Source organism: Solanum pennellii, chromosome 4 (assembly GCF_001406875.1).
Source record: "Solanum pennellii chromosome 4, SPENNV200".
Lineage (NCBI taxonomy): Eukaryota > Viridiplantae > Streptophyta > Magnoliopsida > Solanales > Solanaceae > Solanum > Solanum pennellii.
Window position 1 is genome coordinate 4,882,139 of NC_028640.1, and position 26,484 is coordinate 4,908,622.

The following is a 26,484-nucleotide window of genomic DNA, read 5'->3' on the forward strand; positions in this document are numbered from 1 at the left end:
AGTCGTAACTCATCTGTTGGGACTACGATGCTACCTTAATCTACTTGACATTTGATATCAATACTTGTCTTGAAGCTAGTGATAGTCCAAGTTGTCGGGGTTTCGATAAGATGATTTCGTGCTAGCTTTTAGTTCATTAGTCTTGCTCAAGTTTGTCGACTGTTTTTCTTCAGCAAATGTCTTCATTCGATTTTCTCATTTTTTATTCTTGAAAGGAAGTGTCTGCCATCGTGGATTCTTGTTTTATTTTTAGCCTCATTTGGATTTGTTTTAGAAGTCATTTGTTTCCCTAACTCGATCTACTAGTAATTTACTTTGTTTCCGGTTTTTTTCAAGGTGCTTGTTATCATTTCATCGTTTGTATGCTAATCTACTTTTCATTTTATTGTGGCATGTAAAATCCGCTTGAGTTCACCATGAACTCTCCTCCTTTGCATCTCGAGTGAGTCGTAAAGACTCACATGTTCCTATCCTTGAAGTCAACCCATCAAGGCATTCATACGCCAATCCCAATTCCTTGAAGATTGAAGAAAATCCGAAACGGATTAGAAGACTCCCTCCTTTTTGTATTTTTTTTTTTTGTTGTTATTTTTGTAATGGGCATAAGCCCTCTTGTCGTTTTTACTTTCTTATTTTATTTTGTATGTTTAGATTAGGACAGGTACAAAATGGTTCAAATACCCAAAAATAGGTGGGTCCAAAACTCGGTCAAGGCGAACAGAGCCCGAGTTTGGACCCAAAATCTCTCTCTCTCTCTCTCTCTTTTTATTGGTTGTTTACGTGTTTGAATGTCGTATAGTCTAGGATTAGAAACTCCAAACCCCATCGAACGCCTTTCGCTTTATCGAACTTAAAAAAATTTAAAATCGAATCTTAAAACGATAAAATTTCAAATTTACAAGTTTGCTTAGAGTTAAGGTTTTAAAGGGTTTAACATTAATAGGAATCTTAAAAAAAAAACAATAAATATTTAAAAAAAAAAAAAAAAAACTTGTAAGATTTGCCTAGATAAAATCTCAAGAAGTCTATAAACAAAAGATTTGTAAAAGTTAAAATAAAATAGTCAAATAAGTTAATCGCCGGAAAACCGTAAGTTAGCGGAGTGTCTTAGGTGCCTTAAACACCTTCCTAGGACGCTAATAGGAATCCCGAACCCCCTTAAAAATGTTTCAAAACAATTTTTTGTTTAAGTTGTTTAGAAACGAAGTTTTCTTGATTTTTCTTTAAAAATTAAGTGGCGACTCCTAAAAGCCGAAAATACTCGAAAAATAAAACAAATTCTTTTCGAAATCCTTTTTTCGATAAAACAGTGAATTTGGCCTAATTAAATGTAATGATGTGTTATTTACCTTGGATCTAGTTAATGTATGGTTAATCAATAAATTATTTTCAGTTGATCTGTCATGTGCTAAACCTAGGACACTACGTTAAAGCAAGAACCTGATACCAATTTGTCCTATAAATATACAATTTTTCAACTCAAACTTTACATATAATTTTTCATTATTTGCTTAAGTTATTTATTTTATTTGTCTCTATAGTTTTTTTTAAGCATTTAATTGAAGAGAAATTATGGGTCATTTGTGGACTTTGATCACTAGTCTTCATACTCTTGCTGGGTAGTATTATTATTATAGTCTTTTATTTCCTATTTTTGTCATTCTAATTTTTTACTTTTTGGGGCTATTAAATTCTTGAAAATGACAAGTTGTATTTTGTATTAAAATTGCAGGCCTGTGATGATGTTGATCTATCCTCTGTGAGTAGTAATATTCTTCTAAATAACTAATCTCTTTCATCTCCCATTTATCCTTCGCGCTACGTTATTATCGAGCCCAAATATACGTCTATTATATAAAATACAGAAATAGTATTATGTTTTATAAAATTCTTTACGATTTTTTTCTCATTTTGATATGAATTTACATAAGGTGTCATAAATATCTCTTTTTTCACAAGCATATAGTTATAAATTTGGTAAAAATTAAATTTTTTATCAAAATCTATATTTGTGAGAGTTTGGTGAAACAGACATGTCTATAAAGATGCAAATTATCTGCATCTAAACATAATATAAAGACCTTATGAAGTTCTATAAAGATGCGAACTATTTGCACCTGAACATAATATAAAGACTTTATGAAGTTCTATAAAGATGCAAACTATTTGCACCTGAATATAATATAAAGACTTTATGGAGCTTTAAAAATGCTAGTTTTTTCGATTGCCCCGATATGTTAAGAATTTTCATATATATACAAATAAATTATTGGGACCCAATTTATTAATCTAAAATATTGTGTAGGTATGCATCAATAGTAGCTCTAGAGAGTACATCTAAATTGGATGATGAACAATGGCTTGCTTATTGGATTCTATATTCTTTTCTTACACTTGTGGAGATGCTATTTCAACCCATTCTTAATTGGTAACTAAGTTCTCTCTTTTTTATTCTTTTTCTTTATGTTAAAATACAATTTTAAGAAAATAATTTACTTACTTTATTTTATTTTATTTTGGATAATTATTAGGATACCAATATGGTATGATGTGAAGTTGATTGGTGTGGCATGGCTAGTTTTGCCTCAATTTAGAGGAGCTACTTTTATATATGAGACTTGTGTTAGAGAAAAATTAATAATGAACAAATATGGAGATCAAGGAAAGTCAAAAAAGAAATCTGTTCACTTCATGACTCCAGAGAAGGTGAGTTAATTAAATAAGCAAAATTTAAATGTGTTTATTTTTTTTAATAGTAAGTTTCGTTTGATCAGTGAACAAATTATTTTAAAATTAATAATGATGAAATTTGAAAGGACATGATTATTTAGTGGATATACTTTTATTGGTAAATATTTTGATTTTGAATTAGAATTTCTTATCTCACCAGTTAAATTGCCTCATATTTATAATAAAATAAGAAGAAGAAAAATAATTTTCTTAAAGCTTATTCGTCTTGATCTAGGGATTGAATCTTTATCGTATGTCAAACAAATTAAATTTTGGTTTAATCTTATTTTTACCTAATCCATCGGTGACCTCTTAAACTTGGCAGTAATTTTCAGTTATACACTTTAATTAGACTTTGTTTATTTTAGACGCTTCATGTCAAAATGACACAACGAAGTCTAATATGAAGTGTTTAAAATGAACAAAGCCTAATTAAAGTGTCTACCTCTTATTTTTGTTCTAAACAACCCCCAAGTAGATCATTAATTTTGCAATTAATTCTTATTTGACCATGTATAATTTAGAGCCTGTTTGGTTCAGCTTAAAAGTTGGTCAAACTGACTTAAAAGCTGGTTTTTGACTTATTTAGCTGTTTGGCAATACTCAAAATAACTTATTTTAAGTTAAAAAAAAACTTATTTTAAGCCAAAAGTTAAAAGCTGGGGTAGGGGTGCTCTTTTTTTTTTTAGCTTATAAGCTGTTTTAAGTTGACCATGTTTTTATCTTTTTGCCCTTAATATTTTTATACAATTTCCAAATTATCCACATAACCCTAACATCTCTTTCTTTCATTTTTCCCTTTTCACGTTCGGCATAGCAACTTCAGCACTTTTATCCAAACGCATAACTGCTTATTTTAAAAATAAGTTTCAGCACTTTCAAAAGTACTTTTTTAAAGCTGCTTTTATTAAGCCCATCCAAACGGGCCCTTACACAATATATTTTGTTGGTTAATTAGGGGGAGGATGAAGCTTACGACTGAAAGGAAAATACAAGAAATGCAGACCATCACTCAGTGCACAAATCTAACCGGTTTGATCGAGATAGATTCAAGATTTAAAAATTACAAGTTAACTTAAGTTTATTATTCGGTGAATTTTTAATAAATATAAGAGTTTCCACCATACTTTTCATACTATTATGATCAGTGTATAACTAATTATTTCAAATCTCTACTGTTTGCTTCATATCTCTGTTTTTGAGGAATCTACAAATCAAAATGTTGTTAAATAAGGGTACCATCACAAACACAAAGCTCTCTTTCCCCGATAATATTGTTTATACAGCGGAAACAGTTTTAAGTTTCTAACAGCGACAGAATCAAAATTTTTGTTAAAATTTATATATTGATAACAATATAAAAATATGACGCTCAATTTTATTACATGGTGTTTATCGACTGCTCTATTAAAAATGAAAAAATAAATGAAACGATTTGTTTTCATAACTTTTGATATAATACAAGAACATTATTATAATAAAACAAAGAGTTTGAATTTCTCAAATTGACAAATAAAAATATTTTTAAAAAAAAATAACAAATGAATAAATTACATTATACCCTATACTAATTCCTCAAAAATATATATAATCTCCTCTTATTTACTGCGAAGGTCCTTCGAGTCTAATATAATCATACATTACTCCATTAAAAGGAGTACCACCTTTAGCTTGAGTTAAATATATGATATTTTCTCCGATTTGTAAATTATTTCCAGGAATTTCAAAAGTGAAAAGTGAGTATAGTCCATGAATTCCATGTCTTGCTATTGCATTACTTTTTCCAAGTCCTGGGGTCTGAAAAATTGGCCTTGGTTTGGTAGGGTTGTTTATTCTTCCCTAAAATTGAAACAAAAAAAAACAATAATATTAATATTTAATTATATTATATTTAACGAGAAACTAAGAGAAAAGTAAGGTATTAAGCAATAAGATTTAACTCTTATATACTGACAATAAGATATCAAATAAGTCGAATAGGAAAAATTTAGATAGGGTGTCCATATGGCTATGTAACGTTTTAAACATAAAAAGTCATAAACACATTGTAACAAGATTTCTCATGTTTCGATGCTATATATTTAGTCCAAATTAGCCATAGGACAGACTAAACTAAAAAAAAATGTGTCATATAAATTGAGACGTTAGGAATTTAGAGAAATTAAGCTACTTACTAGCAAATGAGAAGAAGTGGCTGAAGCTAATGCTATATGGAGTGTATAAGTTCCACTTGGATCCACAGTTGAAAGATCAAATAAAATTTGCCATGTTGTTGGTATATATTGTTTATGTACAGTCCTCCTGCAAAGGCAAAATCCAAAAAATTAAAATTAAAAACTGTCAATAATATGTTCATTTTTTTTTTAAACAGCTCGATTGGTGTATTAAGGTCCCATTATGATTAGGACTAAGACTATCCTGCATTTCTGTAAGTGATTGTTTTCACAGATCGAATTAATTACAGTAATTTATCAGTTATTGCAAATTAATTACCTGGTTACATGGGCATAGAACCAATCTTTTGTGTAATCACTAACACCAACTCTGTATACTAAATCTTCGTTAGGATATAAATCTGTATAACGATCCCATAAACCATATTGTCTAAACCTGCGATATATCAAATTGAGCAGTATATTTAGTCTTCTTATACACTTAATATTTAAGTTATTAAATATATTTGTTACATCGTCGATCGATAATATATATAAGTTTGAACTCATAAATTAGGTTTAATGAAAAATTACCTATGTGTAGTACTGTTGATGAATACATGATTGGTGAGGCTAGGCAATGGATCAGGCACAAAAAATTCAGCTGCAGTTCTATCAGGAATTCCAATTTCCCATAAAGTTGGACCATTTCTTGGAGGATTATAAACTAAGTCACCTAGATTGATGTCACTTCCTGCAAAATTTTAAAAAAAATTATTATTGAAAAATTTGTTTTCGTGTGACATATAGGTTACAGGTTCGAATACTGAAATATCAGGGCACAACCCTTAAGGTGCGGACTTTTACGTGATTATTATGAGAATGTCAGTATGTTTTGTGTATCAGACTGTTCTTTTATTATTAAGAAAAGGAAAAAAAAGAAGAGAAAGAACCTTGAGTTATGGTAAAGTTGAGGTTGTATTTGTAATCTCCAATAACTCCAGGGACCCATGAGTACAAGTTATAACTTCCGGGTATAACTCCATTAATCTTGAAATACCCAGACTCATCTGTTTGAGTCCAAAATTGATAACCCTAAGCAAAAAATAAAAGTTACCTAGATTATGTCATTGATCATACTTATTTAATCAGACACAAAATTAAAGAAAGACACTTTTGACCTTTTATGGCTATAAAATTGTAAAATAAGAAAATTCAAATTTTATATATAAGTTATCGATCGATTTTAAGAGACTAAAAAAATGTCTAAAACGTGCGTAACTTACCTTGGTTTCAGTTTGCCATGATCCAACATCTCCAGGCAGGGCCAATCCAACATATGCTGATTTTGCATAAAAAGGATCTTCACTTATGTACCTAAACCAAAATCACAAAATATTCGGTTCAATAAGTGAAAGAAGAGTATTTTTAAAATTGAATAAGACGAAAAAGAGAAAATTTAAGTCATTTTTAATAAGTTAAAGAGCATTATTTTACCTGTCATTGACCAATAATCGACCGCTAACTGTGCCCCGTTCATTGGCTTTGAGATATTCTTTTGATTGTGGAAAATCATATGGCCATTTTTTAGTTTCTTCAAACATCTGCAAATGAATAAAATTCATGTTATATATATATATATACTCGATCAAATGATCACACACATCAACATGTTACTAGACAGATACAAAAGAATTTTGTAATTTTAATCCATACCTTAGCATATTTATTTAAGTACATACATATGCATATAATAAACTTTAGGACCTATAACGTTTAAATTTTGAATTTACGTTCATGCATTACGACTTACGAGAGTTGAATATGATGATCAAATTACCTGTCTTTTAGCATCCTCCCAAAGGGTTTGATGGTTATTACCAGAATCTGAATTGAGATAAAAGAAAACAGGACCAAATACTTTTTTCCATGATTCTCCATCTTGGAGATCTAATCCTAATTGTGGACCTGTATAATGGCCACTAAAGAATGTCTGCAAAAAAAAAAATTATATGTATATATATTAAAAAAAGTTTTAAAAAAATATATCAGCTAAGTCGGAATAGATAATACGTAAAATTACTTACGGCTAGAGAGGTGGGACCAGAATGAGAAGTAAGATCTTGTTTCATTGGTCCACCACATGTATATTCATTAGTTGGTGTAATCACCCAAAAACCTACATGTGGATTATTACAAATCCATCCATGTACTTTAATATCTTTGTTATCAGAAGAAAATTGGTACTTGTCATCAACCTAAATAAAATATAAAGTTATCAACATTAATGATTAGTTACAAATTTTGATTAAATGTAATTATTAGAGAAAATTAAATCCTTTAATTAATTAATAATAATAATTACCTCATAGTTAAATGGAGAGTTGGATGGATGTGTTATTTGTGTAGCTTCTTTATAGGCAAGGGCTTTTCCATGGGATATATCTTGATTTGTTGGCATTACCCTTTGCCTATCATCTGATACAGCCATATAGTGAAACCTAAATAATATAACAAATAATTCATTAATTCACCAAAATTATAAGAATTTATATTAATTGAAATACTTCTTAATATAAAAAAATCATTAATTCACCAAAATATTTACTATTAGATACAACATGAGGTGAAAGAGCAAGGGCGGAGCTACGAGCGATGTATAGAATATAATCAATTGAAAATCGTTAATCGAGAAATTATAGTATGTATATATATAAATCTTACAAGTTTTGACTGAGCTTGATTGCAATTCTTGCTTCATCTACTCTAAGTGCAGGCATTCCCTCTGAATGTTCAAATTTTCCATATGAATAAAATCCTGAATTTCCTCTTAGCATCACAAACCTGTAAATTATAATATTATTCATGAAAAAATTAACATTTATTTATTTTAAATTACAAAACAAAAAAATAGCAACAATTTATTTATGATATTTGATTAGTTGATATTCACAAACTCACATTATTGATAATGTAATATATGGAAAATAATAGTTTTAATCTCTGGATTATTGATAATACAGATTTTAGTGATATATGACAAAATATATATATGTAACAAGCAACCAATTAAAATGTGTATAAATGGTTCATTTATGTAGAGGTATATTTGGAGTAATTTAGGAGTATATTACATTATATTACCTTCAAATATAAAATAACAATACAAATTTAATATAACACATGAGTAATTTAACGACTTAATAATTTTGAAAACTTGTGAATGTTCATATGCAAAAGGGATTAAAAGTGAACATTTCAAGTAATTAAAGGTTAAATTAGATATTATAGAAACAAAAATTAGAATTTATCAATATTTGAGCGATCAAAAATGTTATTAACCTTATAGTAGTGTATAATATATATAAAATAAAAAATAAGAACTCACCTTTTGTCAATGTTTAGAGGAAGATCATGATCTGCATTGGAATTCCACGTTTTTGTAAAAGAAACTTCAACTTTATCATCATCTTGTGATATAACTTTGAAATTTTTCATAAAAAACCTGAAATAATTTTTTTTTTACATACATGATTAATTAATTATAAGACACACGACATATTTATGTATGTAGTACATAAAAGCAAAATTATAAAGTTTTTCATAATATTTACATAAAAATTTTTAGATTACTTACGTATCAAAAGTGCCACCCTGGTCTTTTGGAAGTTTCCACATAACATCCCAATATCTGTATTTAAAAAAAAAAAATTAGTATTAAATACAATAGGAATTCAAATATAATTATCCTAACTTTGTAACTTTATATAATTATCCTACCTTAAATTATACTTTATTATTATAGTGAAAATAACAAAACAAAAAAAAAATACTTACCCTCTCCTTACTTCTTGATTCCTTTTTTCCAATAGATTATCAATTCCATTATAACTTATCCCAGAAATATGTCCAGTTGGATTTGTTAGGGTAAGTTGAACAATGCCATTATCTATCACCACCTGATAATAATAATAATAATAATAATATCATAATATATAAGTCGTCAATCACATAATAATATTACTTGTAACTAAATAAGAATAACAATATATTTAGTATAATTCTTACGTATCGATTTGAGATGTGCAATGTGACTGGAGGAGGATGCATCATATCAACATGTCTATGTGTGATTGGAGGAGGATGCATCATCTGATCATGATGCCTATGTTTTAATCGTGTATGTCTATAATAATTAGACAAATAAAAAAATTAGATATATGAATTATCAACAAATATATATATATATTCAAATAAACGGACTTATTTTAATTTAAATTCATAAAAATAGACATTATAATCAAGATTTAATTCAGTAGTACCTTGCATGATGCATCGTTCTCGAAGTAACAATCGAGAAAAGTTGAACTATGATTGTAAGCCAAAATAAAATTCCTTTCAACTTTCCCATCATAAAAAACTGCAAGAGAATAACTATAAATGTTAAAGAATTTGAATATATAATTAAGTAAATAAAAGTATGTTAACATGTCGTCACGCAGCAGATCAGAGCAGTGAAATATTATGAACTTAATTAACTTTTACTTTTGTTTACTATTGAGTGGAAATTACTAACCTTTTAGGTTTAGGCAAGATAATAAATATATAGTAGTTGAAATCAATAAGAAAACGTATTTCATTGAAACTACAATATTAATTAGGGTATTTTCGTTGATTATTGACAAAAACGCACAATACTTAAAAATAATAATAATAATATATATATATATATATAATGACCTCGAGAAAAAAATCAAAGTCTTATACTAATGCGGAAATATGGTGGATTAACTGGCACACAGTCATTAAAAAATAGAAAAGAAAAATAATAGTACAAGAATTTAATGAGGTTCAGATACTTACGATAAAAAAGAGATCGAAAGAGTTTTTCAGTATGAAAGAAAGGGAGAAGTTTCAGAATGCTTTAGAATCGTTAACTACATACCCTATATATAGATCCCGAGTAATTCCAAATCTATAAGGAAAAGATTTTCCAATCCCATTAAGATACTTAATATATTACTTTTCCAAATCCATTAAGACAAAGGTTCCTAAACTAATAAGAATTATGGTTTTCTAAAATATATAAAGGAAAAATTCAAAGACATAATTAATATATACGATGGGGTTTTGATTATAATTAATATATACGATGGGGTTTTGATTATAATATATTTTATAATTGTGTAATTTAAAAATTCCAGCTGGCGAGGTTGGTCTTTTTCCAAAAAAAAAAAAATTAATTAATTTTAAAAATGATATCACGAGACCAAGTTTTTAAGTAAATGAATATTTAAACTAATAATCTTCGGTAAAAATCCAATAGACTACAAGTATAAAAATAATTAAATTAGTAGGAATAATGTCTCTCTTTGTTTGTGAACTACCCCAATATCCTCTAAAATAACTTGAGGAATTAACGGAAAAAATTAATCTTTTTTCAATTCTTGTACCAAATAATTAACAAACTTTGAACCATTGACCCATCACCCATATGATTTAATAAAGAGAAAATTTAAAAAAATAGTACATATAATAGCTACAGTTTTAATATATAATTGCGCTTCATAGCTATAGCTAGCTTCGTTTGCTTTGAAGGCTACAGTTTGTATATTTCTCTATTGTAAATGTATCAGCATCTCCCAATTTCCTTTTAATATGCGATGATCCACCAAATTGGATTATTTACTCATTTTTTAGGGGTCCTTCAAGACGAATATAATCATACATGAGTCCACTCCAAGAGCTCGAACCTCTACTTTGCTTAAGAAACATAGTATTACTTCCAATAGTTAGAAGATCACTAGGTATATCTATACTATACATTCGATATAATCCATGAATTCCATGTCTTGCAATCGCGTTATCCTTGCCTATCGACCCTGTTGTAAAATGAGGAGCATGTTCTGGATTTTGATCGTTTATTCGGATCTATAAAAATTGAAAAACGGAGTTAAATTAATCGAAGAAAAATATAATGTATACATGAACAATATACAAGGTATACAGATTGATAAAAATGTGAAAATTAGTTTAGTACATACTTGTAATTCAGCTTCATTTGATGATGCTAATGCTAGTTGAAGAGTATAATTTGAGAAATCCTTTACTTCTTGAAGATCAAACACAATTTGCCATGTAGTTGGTATATATGTTTTGTCCCCATTATCCCTATTTGGCAAAAAGAATTAGAATCTAATATGCACTATAATTTTACTAAGTAAAATCTGAGAATGGTACACGAATTTTATCCCTATTATATATCTTGTGATGATTGGGAGGCTATTAATGATAGACTCAAGACTCAAAGAGAAATTAATAAGAAGTATTAATAACGCAACACACAGTAACAACAAGATAATAAGATAAACGAACTGACACTAACAAATTAGATAGTACTCAAGACCTAAGGATAAACATTTAGGTTGGTCTATGGAAAAGAAATACGCTCAGCAACCTTCTAAAGTTCTACGATAATACTTGACTTTCACACCCACCTATCAACGATCATGTTCTCAATTAATCACAGATAACAAGTGATCGTAATAAGTAGAATTAATTAGGAAACAGTAATACTATTTAAAATACAATAATTCCCAAGTGGACAGACAACATACTACGATATATTAAATTACGTATAAAAATCATTTATACTACTTAAACAAGCTAAAAGGGAAAGGATGTTTGTGAACATACTTGTAAATATATTTATTCACATGAGCAAAGAACCAATCTGTTTGATAATTACTAGATCCAACAATGTAGATTAAATCATTATTAGGGTATATTTCTGTATAACGATCCCATAATCCATATTGCCTAAACCTGAAAAAATAAAATACAAAAATAGTAAAGTGACTTACGTGGTACTTAGGTAAAGTTGAGTGATTTTATCGTTACGAAAAATAATTATATTGCATGATAAAATTGACTTACTTTTCTTCATAATGTGCAATACATAATTGGTTTTGAAGTTTTGGTTGTGGATTAGGGATGAAGAATTCTTCAGCAGTTCTATCTGGAATGCCTATTTCCCACAATGTTGGACCATTTCTTGGAGGGTAATACACAAGAGTTTGTAACCTAATTCTTGATCCTGTACGTTTTTACAGAGACAAATTCAAAATTTAAATTTATAAATACGACCTTTATAATTTTACCAATGAACCTATTACACATGAGACGTTATGATTTACGTTCATAATTAATTTATATTCCTTGAAATTATAGTGAAATTTATATATGCATACTCTATGTTGAGTTTAATTGAACCCATAGGAGACATGTTACATTCGCATCTATATGGTAATGAGATTTTTAGGACAAAGATTTGTGATTGTGGAAATGAAAGACCAAAGTTTAAAAATTATTTTTCGAATATAGAAATATATTTTATTTTTAAAAAAAATTAAAACAGACTAATAAAGAAATAGTGAAATAATGACACGATTAAAAGAAACAAGAAATGGACACATGCCTGGGATGATGCTGATGTAGTCCTTGTATTTGTAATCACCAATAAATCCAGGGACCCAAGCGTACAAACTATAATTTCCAGGGATGATATTGTTAATAAAGAAATATCCTTCATTATTGGTTTGAGTCCAAAACTGATAACCCTGAAAAATAATATACAAAAATCATTTACCAAAATTCGGGGTAGTAAATTATCACATGAAAATATGATTCGTCCAATCTATTCAAGTTTAAACGTGATAATCGAGTGTCTATTTATTAATTTGATTCATTTTAACACATAAAATAGAATTCATCGAAAAATTGTATCGATTTTGTGTTGAATATAAAATTTAAAAATAACTCATAAGAAATTTTATCAAAATATTTATATATTTTTTGGTTTAATATGTTGTATATCGTCATAATAAATTAAAAGAAACTTTATAAGGTTTAAATATATTATACAAAAACAAAACGAAGAGATCGATTATTTAGCCACAGTTTAGCACATTTTGACCCAACTTATCTCATCCCAATTAATAGTTGGGTGAGTGAGTAAGTAACTCGTTCATTTATTAACTTTAACAATTAACGCAATTTTATTAATCTAAATTTAATTTTATTCGCCCATTTAATAACCTCAATTCCAAAACACAAAGTAAAATCACAAAAAACACAAACCTTATTTTCAATTTGCCATGATCCAACATCTCCAGGTGCAGCCAACCCAATGAAAGTTGAATTTGGAGTGATAAGTGTTTTACTCATGTAGCTAAAACAAGAAATTAGTAAGTTGTTACTAAGTGAAATAAAATTCATTCAATTTCTTAAACACGGAAAAAGATATTTTGATGCACTAAAATTTCGCTATACATGTTTGGGGAAGAATTGAAACACGAAGGTTTTATACACTAACAACAACAATAACATATCCAGCGTAATTCCACGAGTGAAGTTTAAAGAAAATAGAATATGTGTGGACTTTATCAAGTTATTCTTAAAGACCCACGGCTTAAAATAAAACATTTCCAAATGGAATACAGAAATAAGAGCAGTGACAAAAAATGTGAAATGGAGAACCCATCACAACGAATAGATGAAAGAATAATAACGTCAATAAAATAATAGGATAATCAAAGCACAAAAAATATAGATGATGATTACCGGAAGTCTTATACACTAGTACATAAAAATAGTAACTAAATTAATGTACCTATCGTTAACGAGTAATCGGCCACATACAATACCCCGTTGATCAGCTCCAACGAAATCTTGCGAAAGAGGGAACTCATACGGCCACTTTTCGGTTTCGATTAACATCTGTATTAATTAAATTCGAGACCGACAATTAAATTCTTTTTTTACATAAATTAATACATTTTAAAAAATAATTACTGATTTTAGCGATATTTTTTGTTTATTACCATTTATGGCAATATTTTAATAAATCTGTAATATATACTAAAAGTGAATTATGTATTCAATATATTTGAATTATAATTGTTTTTGAAACATATTATGTTTGTTTGGTAAAAAATTGGCACATTGTACTATAATTGTATTAAAATATGTGATAAATGTATTATCCATCATTAAAACTTGTATTATATGTGAATAATAAATTGTTTTTTGTAATATGTATTAAACTTGTATTATAAATGAATTAAAAGTGGTCAAGTGAAAAAAAAATGTTATTGCTAAAAATGGTAAATATTTTTTTAATTATAGTATATTTATGTAAGTTTTCCAAAAAAAAAATTATTGTTCTATTTTTCTTGGAATACTGTGTAAGATTAATTCAGTACCTGTTCTTTTGCATCTGTCCATAGTGTTAGAATGTCTTCCTCATTTGGCACGGAGTTTAAGTAAATAAAAATTGGCCCAAAGACTTTCTTCCATGGCTCTCCATTTCGAAATCTGAGCCCTATAATCTCTCCGGCATAATGTGTACTGAAGAACATCTATTGTATATACATAAAAAAATAATATTAAACTCTCTCTATATATATCACCCCATAACTTCCCCTTGATACCCGCGATTAACTAATAGTGTGGTATATGTGCGGATATATCATTCGAATTCTTAAAAGAACATTAAAATTTAGAAAGAAAAAATAAACTAAACGATCGATGAAAATTTGTTTAAAATTGAAGTCTTATTTGGTCATATTCTGATTTTGAGCCTATAAGTTAAACTTCTATTTTGTTCTTGATGAAATGAATATTCAAATAATATATTCATGTCGAATTACCTTAATAATTTCTCATTCCCACCATAATCATCCAAATAAAATATTCATCCGAGCGATGGAATTATATAAAAACTATGATATACTCACCGCTAATGTTATATGATCGTCCAAATAAAATATTCATACGAGCGATGGAATTATATAAAAACTATGATATACTCACCACTAATGTTATATAATCGTCCAAATAAAATATTCACACGAGCGATGGAATTATATAAAAACTATGATATACTCACCGATAATGTTATTGGGCCGGTGTGAGAAGTGAGGTCTTGTTTAACAGGCCCACCTGCTTGGAACTCACTACTTGGTGTAATCATCCAAAATCCAGTTTTTGGGCTTGGGCTTATCCACCCATGGACCTTGTTATCCTTGTTTTCAACAGAGTATTGATATTTATCATCCACCTAAATACACAAATGAACAAAAAAAAGTAAATAAAATTTTTAAAATGATAAAATATAATAGAAATATCTGATATTCGTATGATTAATTAATTAAATTCAGAATATTTATTATACGATTCAGAATATCTGATATCGCATATAATTGTTTCCTTTTTTAGATTCAAACGCTAAGCACTTTGGCCAGTATTTTACAGTATATTTTTTCATCATAGTGATATGCGAATAATTTCAATTTACAGTACTTTTCGTATAGTTTTTGAATATTTAAATTTTTTGTTTAAAATATCGAATTAATTTATTCTAATTTTACTTCATAAATTAATCGAACTGGCTTTCGCAAAGCACAACATGACAACTAAATATGCACGGAGGAAATATAATCGTAAAATTTACCTCTCCTTTGAGGAAAGAAGTAGATGGGCCTGTAAGAAGTACAGCTTCTTTGTAGTCAAGCTGTCGGCCCATTGCTCGATCTTGGGCCGTGGGCATTATCCTCTGCCTTTCATCTGAAATAGCCATATAAGAGAACCTGTCCAAAAAGTTCAAAACTATTCATCTTACAACCATATGAAAAAGGCCAAAGACAGAACTCACATACTTTTAAGGTAAAATTACCATTTGTCCCTTATAAGTTTATAATTACAAAAATCTCTCAAACTGATAAAATAATATAATTGCAAATACATTAATCTGATTCGCGAGATATATTAATCGTTAAGTAAGATATATAACATTTTATACATGATACACTAATCTGATATATTTATACATGATACACTAATTTGATGCGCGAGATACATTAATTTGATGCGTTGATACATTAATCTGATGTGTGAAAATGAGGGATTTTGGAAATTTGTAAACTAATAGGGGATAATGGTAATAAGAAAACTTAAAAGTACGATACACTAATCTGATATATTTATACATGATACACTAATTTGATGCGCGAGATACATTAATTTGATGCGTTGATACATTAATCTGATGTGTGAAAATGAGGGATTTTGGAAATTTATAAACTAATAGGGGATAATGATGATAAAAAAAAAACTCAAAAGTGGGATTTATGTCATTTATCATATAAAAAAGACAATTTGGTGTACAAAGCATCCTCATTTATTCAAGGTTCGAGAAAAATCGCACACTAAATGAATATGATGTAGACAATATATCCAGATGCAAGTGTATATATATATATAATTGTTGTTACTTACAACTTTTCATTTAGCTTAAAGGCCATTCTCCCTTGATAAACATCTATATCTGGCCATCCTTCCAAACGCTCAAAAATTGCATAGGAATAAAAGCCACTACTCCCCCTAAGAATTATAAACCTAAAAGAAATTAAAATAAATATTAGGCCAAAAAAAAATCTTAATTTCATTCAATATAATGCCACAATGTTATTCGAGTCAAGTTGTATATGAAAAAATTGAGACACTAATTTTAAAAAGTAAGGTCATTAAATAATAATATTTATTAGTGTTAATTAATGCAAGGATTAAAGACTTACACTTTACCTTTTGTCAATATTCATAGAAAGACTTGAGGAATTTAATGTCTTCAATATCCTTGTGAATGAAAGCTCTACTTGATTTTCATCTTGAAATATAACTTCAAACTTTGTCCCTTCAAGTCTACAATATGTCATAAAATGCAAAAAAAAAAAATAATTAAAAAATAGTAATAGAAAAACATGTACTTTTAATCCCTCAAATATAGTTGATCTTTGTGATATCTAATTAAGTACGTTTAATATTTAATTAATTAAAACATTCTATTTTTATCCCTATGCGACTCTGCTTGTGAATTTTCACAAATTTATCAAATAATGAACTGTTACACTATCTAGTTATTTCGTTTTATGCTAAGTTTTTATAGCTACGATACAATTAGGGTTGATAATTTTAAAAAATAAATAATAAATAAACCATAATTTCTATATAAGAGACTAAAACCACTCAATTCAATTAAAAGTCAAATGCACTTAATCATCATAATTTATCAATGACTAACGGATCGAAAATACTATTATCCTTATTAGAAATTCAGAATGGAAAAAAAAAAAAAAAAAACCTTACTTGTCAAAAATGTTCCCTTGTTTTTCTGCTTTATTCCAAACAATATCCCAATACCCTCTATTATTTTCTTTATTTTTATTTTCCAATAAATTATCAATGCCATTGTATTTTATATTAACAACCATTCCATCTGGAACAGAAAATGTGATGCTGAATAGGCCATTATCCACCAACACCTGCAAAGGGGACAAAAAAAAAAATATTGGTACTTTTAGATTTATAAATCTATTTACTCTCTTCCGATCCATTTTAGTTATCGTGCTTATTTAAAAATAATTGATTCAAAATATTTGTCATTTTAAACCGACCACCTTTAAATTTAGATAGATATATCATTGATTAAAAATATAGTAAGGGTTCTTACATGTTTATTTAGTCTAATAAATTTCACAGGAGGATAGGTTTGCAAATCCAATGGAATATTCTTCTCATTGATTCTCCTGAAAAACAAATTAAAAAAAAAAAAACATGTGAAATATTTGACTAAAATATATTTTTACCTCTCTTCAATATTAATTAAGAAGTATGGAAATTTTAGTTTTTGGAGAAGGATAAATAGGATGAATATATTAATATCATCATCTTCTTCGAGTTACGGAATACTATTTGTAGAAAAAGTAAACTTTTCATGAAAAATAAAAGAATTACTAGAAAAAATTTGACATATTTAAAGCACCAAATAAGAATGGTTATATTATCAACTTCAAAACTAGAAGAAATCAATTATATAAAAATTATTAACAATTCAAATTTAAGACCCCATTTAATTTTTGCTTTAGGCCACTTATATTCTTGAGCCGTTCTCGTCGTTAGTACTTGGAGGTGGGAAGAAGAAAGTATACTCTGAAATAATTAGGTGTAAAAGATAGGTAAATTATAAATCGAGTTGAAACTAAAACAACATCATTGTGGACAAAGTGAGTTATTGTCTCCTCACTTTTGTGCTTTAGTAAAACAACATATTTAATAATTGCTTTTAAATTAGCCTCCTAATCTAGAGCCACTAATTTTATGTTTGTTTTTTCTAATGTTCTCTTTAATTATGGTAGAACCTAATCACTTTATACCTATAAAGCAACCCGTTCATTTGGTTTACGAACAAAGTTATTTTGAAATTATAATTTTATGCTTTTAAGATTAATTTATCCAGTTTAGGAGGTGGAATAAAAATGTATGATGATACATAAATATGTTCTTTATCTTGGTCTCATCTCATATTTGCATCTTTCAACTCTGGGTTTGCACAAGTAAATACTTAAATTTAATAAAGTTGAATAAATAAACACATGCATCTTACGTAACATTCTCGTGATAATTTGTGTCCTAATTGGTGTGCTACGTGTATTATGTCACGCATGACTGATGTGTTTACTTGATCAACTTTACAAAAATTTAATTGTCTCCTTGTATACATCAAAACTTGGAGGACATTTATGTACAACGAATTCAAATAAATGAGCACATTTTTGTATTATGCCAGAAAAAATTAAGTTAGATGAATATTTAGAACTAAAGTTATCGTGATTATATTTGATATAGAGAAAAATATTTTTTGTTTATACTCTATTGGATTGAAGATATATACTTATCCTAGACTTAAACCTTCAACTAAACATGGTATAATCTTAATTTTAATCATAATTTTGAAATATTGCACTTATTCTACGTACAAAACGACCTCTAGGAGTAAAAATAACAATATAAAATCTATAGCATAAGTGTAACATTATTTTTATTTCGTAGTAAAGGAAAACATACCTTTCCCTAAACACAAGAAAACTAAGTCATGCGCCCATCAATTAAGGTACCAAAAAGGAGACATTTTGTGTGTCTTGGAACTTAGAATGTCCTAAAGTGAGGGGTTCTATTACGATCGAGTGGTGATTATTTCTTTATTTTTTTTAAAAATAAATTTGAAATTTGATTCATGAAAATGAAATTACTAACAATAAAGAATGAAGACCTTAAATAGTCGGGTTGAATAAAATATAAAAATATTTTTTAATAAATTGAGTTAGCAAATGAGCGGTTAATTAATCAATCAAAAGTTATTTGAACTGGAATGAATTAAAAAGTGGGGAAAAAAATATTTTTCCTTTATTATTGTTATGAATGATATCAAGTAATAAAAATATATATGTTTGAATTCAATCTTTTAAGTATGAAAAAATATTTTCTTTATTAGCTGACTCATTGACACTTATAACACTGTTGCTTATAACACTCATGTTGTTACTTCAAAACTGTTCAAACAAACATACGTGGTTGGTACGAAACGAAAATGTTTTTTCATGAAAAATGTTTTTCTGAAAAATAAGTAGATGTATGATTTATTTTTAAGAAATTATTTTTAGTATTTAATTTATGAATAAAAATATTTTTAAGAAATATCTTTTATTTTTACTAGAGTAGAAAATAATTTTTGAAATTGAAAATATTTTTTTAAAAATAAATTTAATTTTATCTGGAGGGGGGTGGATGGATGATCGGGATTGGAGGAAGGGTGGAGTGAAAATATAAAATTTTGAAATTGAAAATACTTTTTGGAAATTAATGTTTTTCAAAAAAAAATGTAATTTAAAATTGGAAGAGAGTTTTGGAAAATGATTTCCTTAACTTTTTAAAAAAAGTTATTTTCCTTAATTTTAAGAAAAATAAATTGATTTGAAAAATATTTTTCAAAACTTTTATCCCTACCAAAGATGAGAAAATTGAAAAACATTTTCTTCCTTCGTACCAAACACAGAAGTAGAATCAAACATTTCTCTACAATATTGTATAGATAAACCGATTATTATAGGTGACTGTCTCTACTAGTTTAAAAAGACTTTTATTGTTACCAACTTCTTTGTATTCAAATTAATCGAATTCAATGTCAAACTAAAAAAAAAAAAAAAGCAACAGCACTACTTTGAATACAAAAAAAAAAAAAGCAGATAAACCAAAAATAAAAAAGGAACAGCTCCAGTTCTCTAGATTCTCAAACAAAATCCAAGAACTTATTTTTCATAAATTGACAGAACAGAGAAAATAACAAATATAATCATAGTCTGATATATACTTATAATGCCAAAAATTATTTTTATCTTGTAACTTTTTAAAAATATTCTTACACCTTTAAAAAAAAAATATAATATCACTTTTGAAAATTCAATATATATAAATTAATATTTTTAAAAAATTCGAACAATATAATAAAAAAAAAACATATTTATATAGAAAAGAGAACAATACCTTGTTGCTGCACATTCATTAATTAGCAAAAATAACTGAAGAAAAATTCCCAACAATCCAAGAAAATAACTCCATTTTCTCTTCCACCAAACTTTCTTCATTATTTTCCAACTTTTTTTCTTTCCTGCAAAAGAAATACATTAATTAGTAAGTTGATGTCACATATATATTTTTAATTTATATGCATTGACGGTATAAAAAAAATATTTCCAGAATCAAAACACTTATATATAATAATTACAGATTAATCTCTTGATTAAAAAGATCGTAATTGTTTCACTATCACAAAATAAATTTACTATATAACAATAATATATTCAGTATAATTTTATAAGTGGGGTATGAGGAAGGTAACGCGTAGACAGCTAAATCTAAAATCAGTAAAAAAGAAAAATATAATAGTGAACAAACATATAGTAGAAAAATAATGGAGAAAAAAATATTGATATGTATAACTTAAATTCACGGTTTTACACAAAAATATAACATAATGAAACCAAATAAAAACAAGAAGAAAAAATACATACCTTTGCAAAGACAAGAAGAAATTGCTGTATGTTTTCTTTAAGGTAATTTTTGAGAATTACCTTTAAATAGACGTTACAAGCTAAGGTTATATTATTATTATTATTTATAAGAGTAAAGTTTCAATTTATTTTTCTTTCAAACAAGTGCTACTTGTGCTTTCAACAATGGACTCTCTCTCTCAAGTATTTATAAGCATTTTCTAAGGGGTTTGAACTTCGAAAAATGTTAATATGATTATAGTACTGTGATGAAACTGTTTTATTTTTAATTATAAATTTTGAGTTTAAATTTTGAGTACGAAAAAAATATATTGGGAGTATCAATTCTAAATGAGTCTTGTAATACGCAACTTAAATTTAATCAAAACTCCATTATGAGCTTCCACAAACACTTAATAACAAAAAACCAAAAAATATAAAATTAAAGCAGGAGTCGTTTAATTACAGCTTTATTTTACCAAATTCTTCTCTTTATGGATTTTTGTAATTTTGGTTGTGTTTTCAAATATGGAAGGTGGGGGTAGGGGGTTAAACATTAATTTATAAAAAAGAAAGGGCTAAATGGTCAGAAAATTTTATTTATAACACTAAAAAGATTATTATTTTTTAAATTCAAAAATAAACTGATCTCTTTTTTTTAGTTAAAAGATATTAAAATTAAAAGGAAAAAATATTTAAAAGATAAAATAACATAGATAAAATATCATTCTGACAAAATTTTCTGATCAAAACTTTTTTTTCCTTATATAAATTACTATAGTCAATTTTTTTTGTAATAACGTTGTTTGTTTGGTTACTTTTAATTGCTATAAAATGTAGTTATAAAGAACATAATGTTTATGTGAATTAGATATTTATTTATTTGTCCATTTTAACAAGTCGAGTTTTTTTTTTCTTTTTCAAATCACCTTAATATTTATTAAATAATTATATAAAATAATAATAATCAAATTTAAAGTTCCAAAATATTATAAATAAGATTAACTCAATAAAATACAAATTTATTTTAAATTTTTTAGAAAAAATTATAAAATTTACATGAGACAAGTAATGCAAACCGAAGGAAGTAATATAAAACAAAGAAAAAATGATCTGAAACCCCCCAATCTATACTCGAAATCTCAACTATACACTCTAACTTTACGAATATCCTATTATCCGGGTGAACTTTTTTTTCTCAAGATGGTAATCAACACTTAATATTAGTTCCAAATAGAGGTGTTTGGTAATTGTAACTGACTTATATGTTCTGCTTATTTTAATGAATAATGTAGTTGGAACTTTAATTTTGTAATTTGTCATAAATATAAACTGTTTGCCTGTTTGGGATGGTAAGTTCAAAAGTTTGACAATAGTTACACCTATTTTCTCAATCTTAAATTATTCATCGTAATTTTAATAATTAATTATTTAAAGTTATTTATTATTAAAGAATTAAAAATAAAATTAATTATTTTATTCTCATTTTATCCTTAGTAAAAGAAAAGTCTTCACGTAATCGATAGAATTATTATCATGTAATTAAAAGGTCACGAGTACTAGCGATAGAAACAACAACTTTTTAAAGAAAAACAATATATAACAGACATTTATAATTCAATTCTCTCTCGAACTCTATACATAGTAGAAACTCAGTACATTAGACTCCCTTAATTTATAAAAGATAATATATAAATCTAAAAAACGAATCCAATGTGTAAGGGTAAATTCAATAGTCTTTATCTAAACTTTATATCGATATTAAGAAATTCATGAACTCAATTTCTTTATATATTAACTTGAAATTACCATAAAAAATCATAAATTTAAAATTTTAAATTAGCCTGAATAGAATTTCCAAAAGCTAAGTACAATAACCATATTGTGTGAAACCATAGATTAAGTAAAAAAGACTTTTGTCAATATTATTAAATGGCAGTATATGTGGGCAATTATTTCATTTTGGTCTTTGCAATTATAACTTAACTGTTTTTCTTCTCTTCATTAATTCTATATACATTGACAAATTATCTAGCTAAACCAAAAAAAAAATTGACAAATTTTATTTAGCGATGAATTAGTGATAAAATTCATATATAAAACTCAACTTTAATCCACCATTTTTATAAATCGACTACGTTGATATATGCAATACGTTAAAAAATCTTAAAGACGAATGCATTAATTTTAAATTCTGAATCCGAGTAAAATGAATGGTAAATTGCTATCTTGATAATTGAATTTTGCTTTGAAGAATAAAAAGAAAGAAAAGGAAGATTGTTGGTTGAGGTTTGCTTGTTGTATAGGTAAAGGTTCCCCTAAATCTAATTGTAAAGCAAAAGGAGAAAAAAGAAGAAGGGGGAGGCTAAAATATAATTTTAATTCTCCATGGTGGAAAATCACAACTTATAAATTAACTTTTGCAAATAAAATTAATGATTATAAAATTAAAGGCGGCAATTAACAAAAGATTAAAAGCTAAATTACTATACATTTGAAAAGAAAATGAAAACATAAACTTTTAAAGACCAATATGCATTTGCACCTCTTTAAGTATTTTTCTTTTTGGGTATAGGAAAGATTAAATATATATAAATTCTTAAGCAAAATGGTTTAAATATGTAGGCAGAATAAACTTCATTTCCTTATGCTTTTTTTAGTCCTTCTAAAAATATATATATATATATATATATATTTAGATAATTTTTTAATATTAAATTTCACGTAACATGTTTAAGATCATAAAATTAAAATCACTATTCAATATATTCTACATAATATCTTGGACCGTGACAGTCTTCAATTATAATTTTAAGCAGATGATATATATTGTTAGTTCTAGGTAAAATGTGAGGTACTCTTGATATTTACATGAAATTATGAAAGCATGAAATGTGTGTATACTATTTTTTTTCCTTTTTACTTAAATCATATAGTCGATTAATGTATATTTTTATTTGATCTATTATTTTCCAACAGCTAAACTTGTTAGCAATTCTACTAGTTTTACTTATAATAATAATAATAATACTTTATCTAAAAATTAAAAGATGTTTGGTGGACCATTAAGTTATTATATGTTTCATTTACATAAACATCCAAAAAATAACTAATTGTCCACTTTTAAGTTTTATAGCTAGAAAACTCTTTAGTATGAAAAGTGTGAAAATGAAGGCACACAATTTTATTTTATTTTATTTTTTAAAGAAGTCCATGTGATGTCCAATAACTATATGGCCACTTATAACAAAATTCTACATAGTGGACTCCTTTATTGTTTTTCTTTGTATTCCTAAAACTCTAAATTAAGTATAATTAGTCCCTTTTTCTTGTTAAAGTTTTCAACAAGGAAGAAAAAAGGTTTTTGGATAACATAAAGAACTAATGAAGTTTTTCTCAAAATAAAATTGACTAGTTCTCCACTTAGCAAGAATTAAGCCTATTTTTGGCTACACTTTTGAAAAGTTAGTGAAACAAAAGTGGTTGTCCATGACATGTAGTGTTGCTTTTGAATTAATTAACAAGCTTAACTGATTCATCAAGCTTAAAAATATGCGTATCAGGTGAATTTGTGATATATCTTATAAAGTTTTTTGTGTTTCTCTTCCATTCTAATGTAAGAATCATCTTCTTTACAAGCTTGTCAAACTAAAAGTCTGATAGTGTTTCTGGTTGACTTGCTCTCAATTATAAGCGTTATATAAGACCCCGTCATAGGCTTATTATCCTTGTTAGATGTTTGTCTTACCATCGTATTGAGAGAGTGTCACAATTTGATGTATATTTGTCACTATCATGACATATCTTGCTTGTTTTGGCCCAACATGAGTCATAATTTTTTCCTTAGGTTACATCATCATCTAGCTCAAAAATGATTATACCATGTGAACTCATGATGTGCTTTATAAAATTTTCATTTTTCTATTCTATTTCGATATATAATTCGTCTAAGATGTCATGAACATTCAATTTTAGAAGCTTGTCAACCTAAAAATTTATCAGTTCTTCTCTTTGACCTGTCTTTATCTGTCCGTCCTCTATAATGAGTGTCAAAAATCAAAGACCAACTTATTTGATAGACAAAAGTACATTTGTTTTCTCTCTATTGTGATGACAAGACAAACAAATTACATCAAGATGAATAGACTCCAAAAGATTGGAGAAAACAAGGGAAATTTACATAAATATACTATAATACATAAATGTGCCATTTTACTTGGTTTCAAATTATATATATGCCCTTCAACTTTAGATGTGCACAAATAGACACTTAAACTTGTATAAAGTTGAACAAATAAACACACATGTCCTACATGTCATCCTATATGTCATTTTTTGTCCTACGTGTATTGTGTCATGTAGGACTCATGTGTTTATTTATTTAAAAGTTGGATAGTTTAAGTGCCTGTTTGTACATTATGAAAGTTGGGGGTCAAAGTTAAAATTTGAAGCCAAGTTTAGGGTCCAATATATGTATTGTGCCTAAAAAAATATTTACCATTTATAGCAATAATATTTTTTTTCACTTGATTAGTTTTAATTCATTTATAATACAAAGAACAATTTATTATTCATATATAATACATGTTTTAATGATGGATAATATATTTATCACACATTTTAATACATTTGTAATACAATGTGTCAGTTTTACCAAACAAACATAATATATTTCAAAAAAACAATTATAATCCATATATATTGCATGCACAATTCACTTTTAATTCATGTAACAAATTTTATATAATATTGCTATAAATGATAATAAATAAAAAATATCACTAAAATCAGTAATTATTTATTAAAATGTATCAATTTATGTAATTTTTCCAGAAAACAAAGGCCCAAAACAGACAACATTTGGGACAGAAACCCATTTGATGAATAAACAAGGCCCAAATTAACAGAATCTCTACTTGCAGATTTTGGGCCCTAACCTAGCAACTAAGGCCCAAACAACAACAAAAACAGTTAGCAATGGTAGACCAAAATTAAGGAAAAATTACGTGGTTAATCAAACATATACTTATTAATTAGTCATCTTATGATCAACATTCAGTGATAATTATGTGGATCAGGTTTTCGAGCTTGTATAATATAATTTTGTATAATTGTTTGCAATTTGGATTTTTGTGTTTGTATAAATTCCTTATTTTGAGTGTATAAACTTGTGAATTATACACACACATTGCTTATACAAGAAAAACAACTTAAACTGTAGCTATAACATGTAAATTATGTTGTACCTATGCAACATAATTAAGTCTAATATGGTGACTATTCATAAAAGTTTTCAAAAAATTAAAAATCACCAATTAACGACTATCTCAAAATAGGAATAGTAATGCAAAAAAAAAAAAAAAAACTGACAACATATATAGTGTAATACCGTAGATAATATATGAGAAAAGTAAAATATATTAAAATCTTATCCCTATCTTATGAAGGCAAAGAAACTCTTTTCGTAAAATCCTCAACTCAAGTGAAACAAATCAAACCAATTATGAAAAAGAAAATAAAAAACACAATAACTCACAAGAAACCACTACATATCACTCATAAAAAAAAAATCAATAACACCACCACCAATGAAATAATGCGATAATCGACGAAAGATAACAAATATCAAAAAGGCAATAAACTACATGAATTTGGGC

General features: G+C 27.1%; 3 protein-coding genes across 3 annotated transcripts; 1 reads left to right on the forward strand and 2 right to left on the reverse strand.

Annotated features, from left to right (window-relative positions):
* Positions 1 to 1,240: 1,240 nt before the first annotated feature.
* Positions 1,241 to 3,917, forward strand: LOC107016189 (HVA22-like protein e). The gene is made up of 5 exons (XM_015216680.2): positions 1,241 to 1,619; positions 1,733 to 1,759; positions 2,306 to 2,428; positions 2,532 to 2,706; positions 3,689 to 3,917. Exons 1-5 carry the CDS (start codon positions 1,573 to 1,575, stop codon positions 3,710 to 3,712), a joined length of 396 nt encoding a protein of 131 aa, XP_015072166.1. The 5' UTR covers positions 1,241 to 1,572; the 3' UTR covers positions 3,713 to 3,917.
* A 379-nt stretch (positions 3,918 to 4,296) lies between these two features.
* LOC107016450 (rhamnogalacturonate lyase-like) lies at positions 4,297 to 9,297 on the reverse strand. Its single transcript, XM_027916741.1, has 16 exons — positions 9,206 to 9,297; positions 8,952 to 9,069; positions 8,721 to 8,842; positions 8,521 to 8,574; positions 8,272 to 8,388; positions 7,608 to 7,727; positions 7,249 to 7,384; positions 6,971 to 7,141; positions 6,724 to 6,876; positions 6,381 to 6,487; positions 6,170 to 6,260; positions 5,837 to 5,978; positions 5,478 to 5,637; positions 5,224 to 5,340; positions 4,905 to 5,031; positions 4,297 to 4,569 (listed from the first exon to the last, which is right to left on the reverse strand). Exons 1-16 carry the CDS (start codon positions 9,295 to 9,297, stop codon positions 4,333 to 4,335), a joined length of 2,064 nt encoding a protein of 687 aa, XP_027772542.1. The 3' UTR covers positions 4,297 to 4,332.
* A 1,000-nt stretch (positions 9,298 to 10,297) lies between these two features.
* LOC107016105 (rhamnogalacturonate lyase-like) lies at positions 10,298 to 21,016 on the reverse strand. The gene is made up of 16 exons (XM_015216589.2): positions 20,849 to 21,016; positions 20,322 to 20,445; positions 17,452 to 17,527; positions 17,088 to 17,263; positions 16,527 to 16,643; positions 16,221 to 16,340; positions 15,397 to 15,532; positions 14,833 to 15,003; positions 14,147 to 14,302; positions 13,555 to 13,661; positions 13,023 to 13,113; positions 12,361 to 12,502; positions 11,820 to 11,979; positions 11,580 to 11,708; positions 10,928 to 11,054; positions 10,298 to 10,814 (listed from the first exon to the last, which is right to left on the reverse strand). Exons 2-16 carry the CDS (start codon positions 20,420 to 20,422, stop codon positions 10,569 to 10,571), a joined length of 2,055 nt encoding a protein of 684 aa, XP_015072075.1. The 5' UTR covers positions 20,423 to 20,445; positions 20,849 to 21,016; the 3' UTR covers positions 10,298 to 10,568.
* Between the last annotated feature and the right edge of the window lie 5,468 nt (positions 21,017 to 26,484).

Excerpts from the sequence above, each read along its gene's own strand:
- LOC107016189 (XM_015216680.2), top strand. The coding sequence starts at position 1,573 with ATGGGTCATTTGTGGACTTTGATCACTAGTCTTCATACTCTTGCTGG. Across the intron at positions 1,620-1,732 it reads AGTCTTCATACTCTTGCTGG|GCCTGTGATGATGTTGATCT; the intron begins GTAGTATTATTA and ends TTAAAATTGCAG. Across the intron at positions 2,707-3,688 it reads ACTTCATGACTCCAGAGAAG|GGGGAGGATGAAGCTTACGA; the intron begins GTGAGTTAATTA and ends TTGGTTAATTAG.
- LOC107016450 (XM_027916741.1), bottom strand. The coding sequence starts at position 9,297 with ATGATGGGAAAGTTGAAAGGAATTTTATTTTGGCTTACAATCATAGTT. Across the intron at positions 5,341-5,477 it reads ATCAACAGTACTACACATAG|GTTTAGACAATATGGTTTAT; the intron begins GTAATTTTTCAT and ends GATATATCGCAG. Across the intron at positions 5,032-5,223 it reads TTCTATGCCCATGTAACCAG|GAGGACTGTACATAAACAAT; the intron begins GTAATTAATTTG and ends TTGCCTTTGCAG.
- LOC107016105 (XM_015216589.2), bottom strand. The coding sequence starts at position 20,422 with ATGAAGAAAGTTTGGTGGAAGAGAAAATGGAGTTATTTTCTTGGATTG. Across the intron at positions 14,303-14,832 it reads CCGGCCCAATAACATTATCG|ATGTTCTTCAGTACACATTA; the intron begins GTGAGTATATCA and ends TATATACAATAG. Across the intron at positions 13,662-14,146 it reads GGACAGATGCAAAAGAACAG|ATGTTAATCGAAACCGAAAA; the intron begins GTACTGAATTAA and ends TAATTAATACAG.